Source organism: Garra rufa, chromosome 6, assembly GCF_049309525.1.
Source record: "Garra rufa chromosome 6, GarRuf1.0, whole genome shotgun sequence".
NCBI classification, from domain to species: domain Eukaryota; kingdom Metazoa; phylum Chordata; class Actinopteri; order Cypriniformes; family Cyprinidae; genus Garra; species Garra rufa.
Window position 1 is genome coordinate 12273987 of NC_133366.1, and position 13435 is coordinate 12287421.

General features: G+C 35.7%; 1 protein-coding gene across 1 annotated transcript in view; it reads left to right on the forward strand.

Annotated features, from left to right (window-relative positions):
• sorcs1 (sortilin-related VPS10 domain containing receptor 1) overlaps positions 1-13435 on the forward strand; it is a 253063-nt gene that overhangs the window by 166468 nt on the left and 73160 nt on the right. The window contains exons 4-5 of the mRNA XM_073842166.1: positions 6890-7048; positions 13110-13183. Coding sequence (XP_073698267.1) covers positions 6890-7048; positions 13110-13183 — 233 coding nt within the window. The remainder of the gene's footprint in view (positions 1-6889; positions 7049-13109; positions 13184-13435) is intronic.

Below are 13435 nucleotides of genomic sequence, written 5' to 3' on the forward strand. Positions count from 1 at the left end.
CCTGGGGGCCGCTGGAGGCAGAGTCTGGGTGAGGCTGGGCCGCATCAGGTTTTCCACAAGAAAAGCTTTGTTAAAAAAATTCCAATCTTCTCAAATCTCTTTATTTAATTTTTTTAACACAAAATAAGATGAAAAAATAAATAAATTAAGAATTAATAAGAAAATAAATCAATCAATCAGTACTTAATAATAATAATAATAATAATAATAATAATGAAATTAATAACAACAACAATAATAATTAGATTTCGCTAGTCAGCGACTATATGTGGTTTCTTCAGTCTTCTATATCTACTGTATTCAGATTCAAAAGTCTGTATTTACAGTTCTTTAACCTTTAACCTTTTTCTGAACATGAATTGTCCTGAATGAATGAATGAAACATTGAAGAACATGAACTGTTGTTCTGAACATGGCTTCTCTTGCCTACTCCTTGCTGCTAGAGACCCGGCAGCGCTTCCTCTTCGAATTATTTATTAATAAACTAGTATTTTCTGAGTCAGTGACGCAAAGATGAAGTTGACGACTCGCCATCTGCTCACTGGACGCACTTTTAATGCCTAAATGCATCTTTGTGAATTAGGCCTATAGCTAATAAAAGAGTTTTATTTTCGATTTGAATTTTTTCTATTTATAGTAGTGAATTAATAATTTAAAGTAAATTTATTACTATTACCTTTATGAACAAAAATGAAGTTTCACACAGTGCTTTTATATTTATGGTTTTTAATTTAAATCGTGAAGGCTAAATGGATCTGTCTGCGGCTGGCCGCTTGTTCGTTACTTAAAAAAACAAAAGCTTGAATTTCACAAACAAAACGTGTTCCAAATATATTTCTAAATTAACTTTATAAACTAAAGAAACGAAAATAAATGTAATTACTTTGCTATTTAAAACAGCAGCTGTGCAATGGGGAAGAGAAAGAGAACTCGGCCAGTAATTCTGATCAGCTGTCGAGGTTGTTATAGGAATTTTTGCAACGAATGTTTGTTTAATAGCCTATTTAACACTTATTTAGGCTACTTTCTTATTTAAATGTATTATTTCTTTGATTTATTTTAGCGTTTTGTAGGCTGCTTGTTCACTGACGGAATTGCTAAAATAAAAACGCACGTTTGTTAATAATGTTTGAGCCTCATTTATTTTGAGCTTCAATATTAAAACACCGTTTTTACATTGCGCTGAGTATTTACTGTCTCCCTGTCTGTGTTCCTGTCTGACGCTCATTCAGTAAAGGTTTAAACTTAACACACATTGTCAGAATGGACTTTTATGCATAAATGGAAATGCTTGTGTGAATTTGTGACATTTACAGATAAGGATATGACCGTAAACTGAAAGTTTTCATGCTGAGGATGCAAACGGATCTGTAAAAGCGTCTCACAGGGCAAGCAATTACGCTATAAGCTTCAAGTTTAAAATAAGAAATTCTCATGTTTTGGGCCGCTTGGATCACGTAACTCTCCTGCAGCATCTCAGTCTGTTTCCTCCACTATTTTTAGATGCATTTTCTCTATAGAAATGCATCATTCGGTGCTTTAATTTGACGTTATTCTCTGAAGTTGTATGTGCACTGTGGGCGGATCCGATTAAGCGATAATGAATTCTCGTAGTTGTCGTAGTTGTTGCAGCCCTAATATTTATTTATATATATATATATATATATATATATATATATATATATATATACATTTATATACGTAATGTATACAGGCCTACGTCGTATAATGTCCCGCTGGGCAGCAACTTAAAGAAAAACAAAACAAATGTCTGCGTGTGCCCAATATAAACGAGGCAGCCAGTCAGGCATGGAAGAAAACACTCCATGGCAACGCTGCTGTAACTTTCACTCATTGAGAAATATTTCTCTGCTTGCATCAAGCCCGGCCCGCCCCCAAGAGCCATATACCCCACCGTGATTAGTAGGTTGGCTCAGCTCCGCATGCAACACTGTAAAGTGCCATACATATCAAACTCGCGGCCGCAGTAACATTAAACTTTCATATTAAGGCGGGGGCCACAAACTATCCTCCTGCGGGCCGCGAGTTTGAGACCCCTGCTTTACACGATCCCAGTCGAGGAATAAGGGTCTTATCTAGTGAAACTATCTGTCATTTAAAAAAATATAAAAAATTATACAGTCAAGCCCGAAATTATTCATACCCCTTGCAAATTCTGACTTAGTTACATTTATACAACAGCAATTTTTTTTTTTAACCTGAAATGACCCTTTCCTGACTTGTGAGCAGCCACAATGCGCAGCCGCAGGTCCTCAGTGAGCTCCTTTGTCTTAGCCGTGACTGTCCACAAACCAACAGCAAAGATCGTCTGTTTTTCAACTGTTGAGTTGATTAAAATAGCTGTTCCCAATGAATCAGGGTAATTAGGATGCTTTTGAACAGCTTGGACTATTTGGAATGGTATAGAACTGTGGATTTTCCCATAGACTGTGACAGTTTGCAAAGGGTATGAATAATTTTGGACATGCCACTTTTTGTCCAAATGTAAATAAAAGCTGTGAAATGTTTTTTTTTTCCACACAGATAAGGCATTGAAAATTGCCCTATTATCATTTGGGAGAGTATCATTTCCGGTCAAAAAAAACAACAACAACTTGCTGGTTGAATAAAAGTAACTTTAAGTCAGAATTTGCCAGGGGTATTTTTAGGCAAAAATGCTCATCTTGCACTAACTCTACGATGCGCGTCTATGACTGTAAGCAATACACAATCACATTGGAAAATTCACGCATGGTTAGTTCTCCGTCTGTGTACTTCAGTTTAAAAAGTTAGGGTAGGGCAAAAAACTCCATCTCATTTTCTCCTCAAACTTTTTTGTAAAGGGCTTTTGACTTTGCACGTTCACTTTGTACACTCTTAAAAATAAAGGTGCTTCATGATACCATAGAAGAACCTTTTTGTCTAAATAAAGAGCCTTCAACATCTGAAGAACCTTTCTGTTTCACAAAAGATTCTTTGTGGTGAAAGAAGGTTCTTCAGATAATAAAAAGGTAATAAAGAGATGGTTCTTTAAAGAACCTTTTATCAAATGGCTCTTTGTGGAACCAAACATGATTCTTCTATCGCTGTGAAGAACCTTTCAAAGAACCTTTATTTTTAAGAGTGTAAACACTAGGTCGGTACTTTCTGTCCACAAATATGAGTATTTGTGGTTAGAAAATGACTGATCATTTGACTACATAAGACCCTTATTCCTCGGCTGGGATCGTGTAGAGCCCTTTGAAGCTGCATTGAAACTGCAATTTGGACCTTCAACCCATTGATCCCCATTGAAGTCCACTTTATGGAGAAAAATCCTGGAATGTTTCCTCAAAAATCTTAATTTTATTTTCGACTGAAGAAAGAAAGACATAGGAGTGAGTAAATTCCCAGGAAATTTTTATTCTGGAAGTAACCTAATCCTTTAAAGGAACAGTTCACACAGAAATGTAAATGCCATTGATTTTTTTTACCCTGTTTATACCTGGTATTAAAACCTGTTTCAGATGTGTCGCATGTGATGAGTTTTTGAAGGAAAAGTCTCTGATTTCATGGCTACATGCTGTGTATGTGTGTGTGTATGTGGTTCATTTACTCTTGGATTTACACTGTAAAAGTACAGTCAGATTAGTGATATTTCAGCAAAATTTTGTGGGCTAACAAGGTCAGTTGTCAATAGTGTAACAACGTATGAAGCACTGCTGACATAGAAGTCATTTTCCAATCAAACAGCTTTCTATTGGTCAGCCTGGCGAATTTGCAAACATGAGCAAAATCTATGGGAAACATTTTGCCCTTAGCTTAGCTTCCACTAACTGTTGTATGCAAGACATAGGATGTAGGCATAGTATAAGCGCTGGTGAGAATATGCTAGTCTTTTCTTTACAAATCCTCTTTTTGTACTTCTAATTTGTGACTGGTGTTTATGCAATCATTGTTTTGCACCAGAGCTTACGCTATACATACATTTACGTCATCCACTGGAATGGCACTCACTTGAACATGAATACGACAGTTAGCGGAAGCTAGAGATTACAGTTTATAAAGTTATAAATATGGATATTTTTCTTACACAAACATCAATTGACTTCAGAAGGACTTTATTAACCTCCTGAGCTCTGTGGAGTACTTATTATGATGGATGGATGCACTTTATTGGACTTCAAAATTTCGGCATTCACTACCATTATAAAAATTGGAAGAGACATTTTTTAATATCAGTCCAATCAGAATCAGATCAACTGTGATAAATCCTAATTTTTTTAGAGTTGAATGAAAAACTAATAATTCCTTAAATCATAAAAATTTTTGAATTAAAATGTATTATTATTTAAAAATAATAATAATAATAATAATAAACTATAAATTTAAAAATACTTAATTATCTTTTGACCATAACCAAGGTCAGATAACCAGTTCTTATTAAAATATTTATTTCAAAATCTCAGGAGTAATTCAAGTAAATATATCCAGTGAAAGAGGATCAGATGACAAGAAAAGTTTGTGAATTTGTGCATTTAATAATGTATTTTAAAAACAAAAGCTTTCCAAAGACATAGAATTAGGGATTTATATACATATATACAGTCAAACTAACATGTATTATTCAGACACATTCAACATTTCTCACAAAATGATCAAAAATATCAAAAGTCAATAAATAATGTATCTTAGAAATTGATAGCAGCAATCAGATGTTAAAAGAAAATAATGTTTCCAATAATGGAGCAACCCAAATACCACTGCTGATTGGTTGACATATGGGTCATGTTGGTAGAGTTGGCAGTAATGATTGATGAGCTCGTCTTCTGGGGTCCAGCCACTATGGTTAGCATTAGCATGTCCCGTTTGACGAATGAGCTGGCGAGATCTGCTACCCTGCTCCACTTTATAATACTATTGCCCTGGAGAGCTGTGTCAAGAACGCAATTGAAATGGAAACCGATTCTGTAGTGGACACTAACGTTTTTATGTGCATGGAAGGAAACGGGACAGGGTCCTTGAACAAGTGGCATTGACCCAAATTACATCAGCAAGAGGGCTATTGATCTGATATAAAATCGAAAGTTGTGTCCATAAAGAGTTGCTATGAGAAGAGTTAAGATCCGGTCTGCTTAATGCTTTACAAACCCAGTGGAACAGGAAAAAACGAGCCTGAAGCAATTCAACCATTCAGTGATGGTGTAAACCGTGGAGCTCAGACACACAATCCTTAGACCCCGACACCTCCAGCTCTCTGTCAGCGATAAGGTTTCGAAACGGTTCAGCCTCGCTGATTCAATTATATTTGAGGCTGATTATATTTATTTATTTCTTTTCGAAATTGGCACAAACTTAAGACTGGTGGCACTCTAAAACAGAAAAGGAAAAAAAGCTCTAGGGAAATTATAGATTTAACGGTCTGACTGCTCTTTAGGGTGAGTTAAAGTGTGTGCACGCTCGTGTCGTAATGAATTACTCATTGGAGTGTGTTACAAGATTGACAGCATTAAAGAGATTTATGTTTGTGATCCACTGCGATTATGATGAGATTAGACCGAGCAAATCAGGGACTGGAAATGAAGAGATCACATTTAACACGAGGCGGTGCTGCCACAAGTATGAAAGTCTTCATTAAGACTTGCAAATTAGGAACACGGTTTGTGAGTTCATCAAATTCATGAGCTTCCTGTCTTGTAGGTGAAATACAAATTGAGAATCAGTGTTGATGTTTTTATTTATTTATTTTCTTTTTTTAATTTGGGATTGACTTGTATTTGTTTTTAAAGGAGAAGTTCACTGACAGAATAGATAATTTACTCACCCCCTTGTCATCCAAGATGTGTTGTGTTTCTTTCTTGAGTTATAAAGAAATTTTGTTTTTTGAGGAAAACATTTCAGGATTTCTCTCCATATAGTGGACTTCTATGATGCCCTCGAGTTTGAACTTCCAAATTGCATTTTAAAAGTAGCTTCTAAGGGCTCTAAACAATCCCAGCTGAGGAAAAAAGGGTCTTATCTAACAAAACGATTGGCTACTTTCTAAAAAAAAAAAAAATTTATATACTTTTTAACCTCGAATGCTCGACCTACCCTAACTGCCTGGAATACACAGAGTACACATAGAGCTAGACAAGATAAGCTTTTGAGATTTATATATATATATATATATATATATATATATATAATTTTGAGAATTATATAAACTGTCAATTAATAACCAATATTCGCTAGATAAGATTCTTATTCCTGGGATCCTTTAGAGTCTTTTGAAGCTACTTTTACACTGCATTTTGGAAAATCAGCGAAAATCACCCTTAACAGATGAAAGGATGATATCGTTTCAAACTAATGTTTTATTCTGAATATGAGACTGAGCTAAGGAATGAATGCTGTATCCGATTCAGGAAATCAGCCCATATCTCTTATAATACTCTATACACATAATGCATTGAGTTTTTAATGCAGTAATACAATATGTTTTCAATGAAACAACTCAACTACCAAAGTGATGTTTTTTTTAAATAGTAACAGAGGCTTAGGCTCAGCCGTAAACTTAAATTTGAATCCATGGTGGAAGGAAGTAGTTTGCACAAAGAGATATGGTCGTGAGATATGGTTTTATTTTGTGTTGTACTGTTTAACCAACTATTCAAATAAATGAGTTGTTCTCTGAAATATTTGACTAGTTTCATTTTACTAAGTTTCTTTTTCCAGTTAAACTGAATGTGTTTTATTGAGGCAGGCTTATGCTCTGCCTTGTTATTGCAGTCTCTCAACGTTCTACTGTGTCTATTTGTAGACAGGAGATCACAGATGAAGCTCCTGAGGTCCACTAGCCGAGGCATTCAGTCCCTGAGGGACAGTGAAGAAACTCTGCAGAGACTATAGTCTGTTTTCTGTGTTTCAGATCATGCTGCTGACAGATCCCGAGGTGGAAAGCAGTTTGCTCATCAGCTCAGATGAAGGCGCCACCTATCAAAAATATCGCCTCAACTTCTACATCCTCAGCCTGTTGTTTCACCCTGAGCAGGAGGACTGGATCCTTGCCTACGGCCATGACCAGAAGGTGCAGAATCATTTCAGCTAAATCATTCCTGAAAACATAGCAAACAGCATCTAATTATAGCACAAAGCTTTCAGCAAGGCACCGCTCATACGGTTCTCTAATTATCAAGCTGTTTTATTGCCAAATATAACCAAATGCAATGAAGCCAAAGGAAAGCCAATTTATAGCATTTGTACTCTTGATAAAGAACATTCCAGGCACAAACTGCAAAGCAAGACATAATAATAATGAAAGCATGTGTGCAAATTGATGCTAATCTGTATTTAGGCTTGAAATATGTCCTTAGAAGGCAATTATCAATGCAAGAGGAAATACGTCTTAAAGAGACAATTTCACTGAGCTTAAAGTTGGCAATTAAGACAATTTATGGATCCCCAGTCGCAGGGAATTATCATTAATTATATGGTTTCGAGCTCATGGTTTAGGGCTGATAAATTATGAACATTTTTTGTTCTTCTGAAAAGCATCAGATTGAATCATATCAAAAGATAATTTAACTAGTCAACATTTGTTTGATTTTATTTTTTCTTGATGCAGCTGATTAATCATTTTAATTCCCTCCCTAATTTTGGATTAGATTCATTCCTGATTTGATTTGATTTTTTTTTCTAGTCCTTAATGAGATTTAAATGATATAACAAATAGTTTTCTCCAATAAATGTATTTTCAAGCATGTATAAAAAAACTTACAATTTCAATTGACAAAAGTTTTCACAGTGGCATGCAATATCATCAAATGATGATTGTTTCAAGTCTCAAGTGATGGTGTTAAACAGCATTGACTTCAATTTTGACAAATCAACATTGACTTCACCCTTGAAGGAGGGCCACTGGCAATGATTTACAATTAAATGAAGAGAATCACAAAGAATTATCATCCAATTGAAGGCTAATAGTTGACTGTTTGCTCAATGTGCATGACTAGCCACGGCTGAAAGCCGCAAAAGCAAACAGCATAAAAAGAACACACAATCACTAGTGTAATTAAACCCTATCCAAATCTATGCCACAAATAAATGCATAATTTATTAGTGTTGACAGTTTTGCTGCCATAATGTCATTGGCAAGGTTCCTGAATCTGTTGTGGGTTTTTTTATGATGACTATGATGACAGTAAACAGAGGAAACAAGCTCAAATGAAAAGCTCAGTAACCTTCAACACTTTTGTGCCTCAAAAACAGCTTAAAACAAGACTATTTCTGGTATTAAACCACCTCAGTTTGAAGAAAAACCAGTTTAGGCCCTTATAAGAAGTTGTTTTCAGCAGGGCTGTACTCTTCGGTTCTGTCTGATTTGGTTTAGTTTGTTCCAGTTTGATTTGTTCCGTTGGTTTCCCATAAGTCTGTGTCTAAATATGAGCGAGCTCCATCCACCCACAGTCAGGATGTTATATTGGATATGAGATTGTGATATCACAGTTCCCAACTGATGCAAATACAAGTGCTGCATTGAAACCCCCCCACTGTTTTAGAACTGTCTCGCAAAACCTGGCAAAAATATGCTGCTTTGTGCAAGGCAAGTGAAGTTTCACACCTAGGGAAAACTTTTGCTCAACACTTTAACAAATGGCACATTTCATTCCAAAGTGCTGTAAGTACCAGTGTGACATATTTATGTTTGCCATTTATATAAAATGATTCCCCCCAAAGAGCCGTGCACATAAATAGGATACTTCCTGCTGTACTGAGAAACGTATACGTGAGTCATTTTTATGCTCCATTTGGCGAATTTCAGATCTTGGTGTTTGTTCTCTCACTGATTGCCAATTTTCCACTGTAATTATACTAATTTTGAAATGATCATTTTAAGATTTTATTTTATTGGAAAGTCATTCATCATATCATTTGCTCGGTTCCAAAACCTAGTTAGCTCACTACGTAGGCAGCATTTTAAGGCACACTTCTGATGCAAAATCTGTTCCCAAAGCTTGGCAGCTTAAAGGAACACTCCACTTTTTTTGGAAATAGGCTCATTCTCCAACTCCCCCCGAGTTAATAAGTTGAGTTTTACCGTTTTGAAATCCATTCAGCCGTTCTCCTGTTCTGGCGATATCACTTTTAGCATAGCTTAGCATAGATCATTGAATCCTATTAGACCAATAGCATCGCGTTCAAAAATGACCAACGAGTTTCGATATTTGTCCTATTTAAAACTTGACTCTTCTGTAGTTACATCGTGTACTAAGACAGATGAAAATGCAAAGCTTAAATTTTCTAGGCTGATAAGATTAGGAACTACACTCCCATTCCGGCGTAATAGTAAAGGAAGTTTGCTGCCGTAATGAGGCTGAAGCTGGAGCAGTAATACCACACAGCACATGTACAAATGCTAAACTAGCTGGGAACTCATTTCTGATAATACTCCCCCTGCTTCGGCCATATTACGGCAGCAAACTTCCTTGACTATTACGCTGGAATGGAAGTGCAGTTCCTAATCTTATCAGCCTAGAAACTAGGCAGCTTTGCATTTCCATCGGTCTTAGTACACGATATAACTACAGAAGAGTCAAGTTTTAAATACAACAAATATGGAAACTCGTTGGTCATTTTTGAACGTGATGCTATTGGTCTAATAGGATTCAATGATCTATGCTAAGCTATGCTAAAAGTGATATCGCCAGAACAGGAGAACGGCTGAATGGATTTCAAAACGGTAAAAAAACAAATTATTAACTCGGGGGGAGTTGGAGAATGAGCCTATTTCCAAAAAAAAGTGGAGTGTTCCTTTAATGCCCAAAATATGTATATTTTGTATGTAAAAAAATCGAACAAAGTGGATTGGGTCTTCTATAGTCTTAAGTGGACAATAGATATGGTTAAATCTAGGCTATTAGATTTATCTCAGGTAAAAAATCCCAATACAATTAAAAAGACCTTTAAAGGTCTTTTTAGCATCGCGTTCAAAAATGACCAACGAGTTTCCATATTTGTTGTATTTAAAACGTGACTCTTCTGTAGTTACAGTATATCATGTACTAAGACCGATGGAAATGTAAAGCTGCAAGTTTCTAGGCTGATAAGATTAGCAACTACACTTCCATTCTGGCGTAATAGTCAAGGAAGTTTGCTGCCGTAATATGGCCGAAGCAGGGGGAGTATTATCAGAAATGAGTTCCCAGCTAGTTTAGCATTTGCACATGTGCTGTGTGGTATTACTGCTCCTGCTTCGGCCATATTACGGCAGCAAACTTCCTTGACTATTACGCTGGAATGGGAGTGTAGTTCCTAATCTTATCAGCCTAGAAAATTGAAGCTTTGCATTTCCACCGGTCTTAGTACACGATATAACTACAGAAGAGTCAAGTTTTAAATACAACAAATATGGAAACTCGTTGGTCATTTTTGAACGTGATGCTATTGGTCTAATAGGATTCAATGATCTATGCTAAGCTATGCTAAAAGTGATATCGCCAGAACAGGAGAACGGCTGAATGGATTTCAAAACGGTAAAACTCAACTTATTAACTCGGGGGGAGTTGGAGAATGAGCCTATTTCCAAAAAAAGTGGAGTGTTCCTTTAATCATGCTGGCATCTAAACTGTTTTAGGCAGCAACACACGTATTCTATATGGAACAAGACAAACCATAATGCACTGCAACAAGCTCAGTCCAAAAAAAAACCAAAAACATTTAAATATTTTTTGGTTGGCAAGTCTATTTTCTCTTGCTTAAGGCTGCATTTACTTGGTCAAAAATACAAAGAAGAATGTAAATAACCTTTTTAACTTTCTTTTTTTTTTTTAAATGCCATTCATGGCAAGTGTTTACTTAAACACAGATGGCTATGCCTTACATGAATGTAAACAGTTATGTGTCATTGTTATTTAAAGAAGAAAATGTCTAAATACTAAACATCAGGTAAAATATAAATACAGCTGAGGTCAAGTGTATGTACATCAGCAAAATGTAAATTATTTTACCTAAATAAGAGTGATCATATAAAATGCATGTTATTATTTTTTTATTTAGTATTGACCTGAAGAAGTATTGACCTTTTCCAACAATGACTGTATGATTTTGAGATCCATCTTTTTACACTGAGGACAACAGAGGGACTCATATGCAACTATTACAAAAGGTTCAAACACTCCCTGATGCTTCAGAAGGAAACACAATGCATTAAACCTGGGGGTGAAAACTTTTGGAAATTGAAGATCATTGTAAATTTAACTTATTTTGCCTTTTGGGAAATGTAAGTATTAAGTAAGTATTTTCTGTAGCTTCTGAAGGGCAGTACTAAATTTAAAAAGTATATATTTAGGCAAAATAAGAAAAATGTACACATCTTCATTCTGTTCAAAAGTTTACACCCTCTGGCTCTTATTGCATCGTGTTTCCCTCTGGAGCATCAGTAAGCATTTGAACCTTCTCTAATAGTTGCATGAGTCCCTCAGTTGTCCTCAGTGTGAAAAGATGGATCTCAAAATCATACAGTCATTGTTGGAAAGGGTTCAAATACACAAAAATGCTGAAAAACCAAAGAATTTGTTGGGCCTGAAGGATTTTTCTGCAGAACAGTGGTTAGTTTAACTGTTCATGACTAACAAGGGACTTCACAGTATTAAGTATCAAGTGTATGTAAACTTTCAAACAGGGTAATTTTTTATAAATTCAATTATTATTTTTTCTAGTGGACTATATTTAAATGTCTTTTATGCGAAATATCTTATTCAGATCAGTACTAAATAAAACATAACATGCATTTAGTATGATCCCTCCTATTTTGGTAAAATAATTAACATTTTGCAGATTCTGCAGGGTGTATGTAAACTTTTGACTTCAGTTGTATATGTAGAGAAATATATGTTGTTTTCTTCATAACTGATTTTAAATATGACTGTGTGCAAATTGAAGTGGTGCGAAATCAGGTAGACAGCTCTGCAATAGGCTAAAATCTAAACGTCAAAAAGGCATTTGTGTGGTGCATAGAGTTGTTTTATAATGGTTCATAAAAAGTTTTGGAAAAAGTTAATGCATTACAATATTATGATACTCTACTTTTCTCATCTGGCCTGGGCTTGTTTATTTTTAATAAATAAAAAATAAAAACTTTTATTTTTGCCAAATTTGCCACTTTTACACAAACAGTGACATGAATAAGCCTCAGGCTGAAGTCAAACAAACATTTCAAGAGAGCTGTAACTCAGATGTCTTCTTCTTACTTTACTAGTTACTTGAAAATCTGATTACGTAACTTGCTTTACTTGTAATGTTTTGTACATAATGTTCTATATTTTTAACACTGTTCATGATTTCCTAATGCTGCCTTTAAAGAAAAGACTGCTGCCTAGGCATTGAGGCAGTTCATTAGAATTTTGAAACAGAGCTAATTATAAGAATCAAGAGTAAACCAAACGTACCTAAACAATGCCAATAGGCATATGTACAGTTAAAGTTCATTCCAGCATTAAAATTCAATCATCGGTTCATGTCTTGCTTTCTTAAGTTAGGGTTAAAATTAAGGTTTTTGAGAAAAAAAACATTCCAGGATTTTTCTCCATATAGTGGACTTCAATGGGAGCCAACGGGTTGAAGGTCAGCTGCAGCTGTAAAGGGCTCTACACAATCCCAGCCGAGCAATAAGTGTCTTATCTAAGTGAAATGATCAGACATATTCTAAAAAAAATGTAAAAGTATATACTTTTTAACTACAAATGCTCGCCTTGCACTAGCTTGATGCATTTAGTGCAAGAGCTAGTGCAAGATGAGCATTTGTGGTTAAAAAGTATATAAAAAGTTATTTTTTTAGAAAATGGTTGATCGCTTCACTACATAAGACCCTTATTCCTCAGCTGGGATCGTGCAGAGCCCTTTGAAGCTGCATTGAAACTGCAATTTGGCCGCTAGGAAAAAAACATCCTGGAATGTTTTCTTCAAAAACCTTAATTTCTTTTCGACTGAAGAAAGAAAGACATGAACCTCTTGGGAGACATGGGGGTGAGTAAATTCTCAGGATATTTGAATTCAGCAGTGAGCTAATCCTTTAAATCATAGCAGCATATTGGACCATCAGATGAGAATCTTTGTACACTTCCTTTACTAACACAATTTTTCGTCTTCAGCTCTACAGCTCTGTTGAGTTTGGCCGTCGATGGCAGCTCGTTCACGAGCGGGTGGCGCCCAATCGATTCTACTGGTAAGCTCTCTGTGTGATTTCTTCTGCTGCATGTGGGACATCAATCATTTGGGCTCCTGCATTCTGTGCCTGATAAAAGAATAAAGCAAAGAACACGGATTGTTGTTCAATCCTGATGTGATCTTCCCCACTGTGTTCCACCACCAATGCTATCTCGAGGTTTACGTCCGAAGCCCAGAAGCTCTTTAATGAATGTTGTCATTAGACCTTGTTACTGAGTCGGAGTCTGCATTTGCAATGTTGCAAATGATT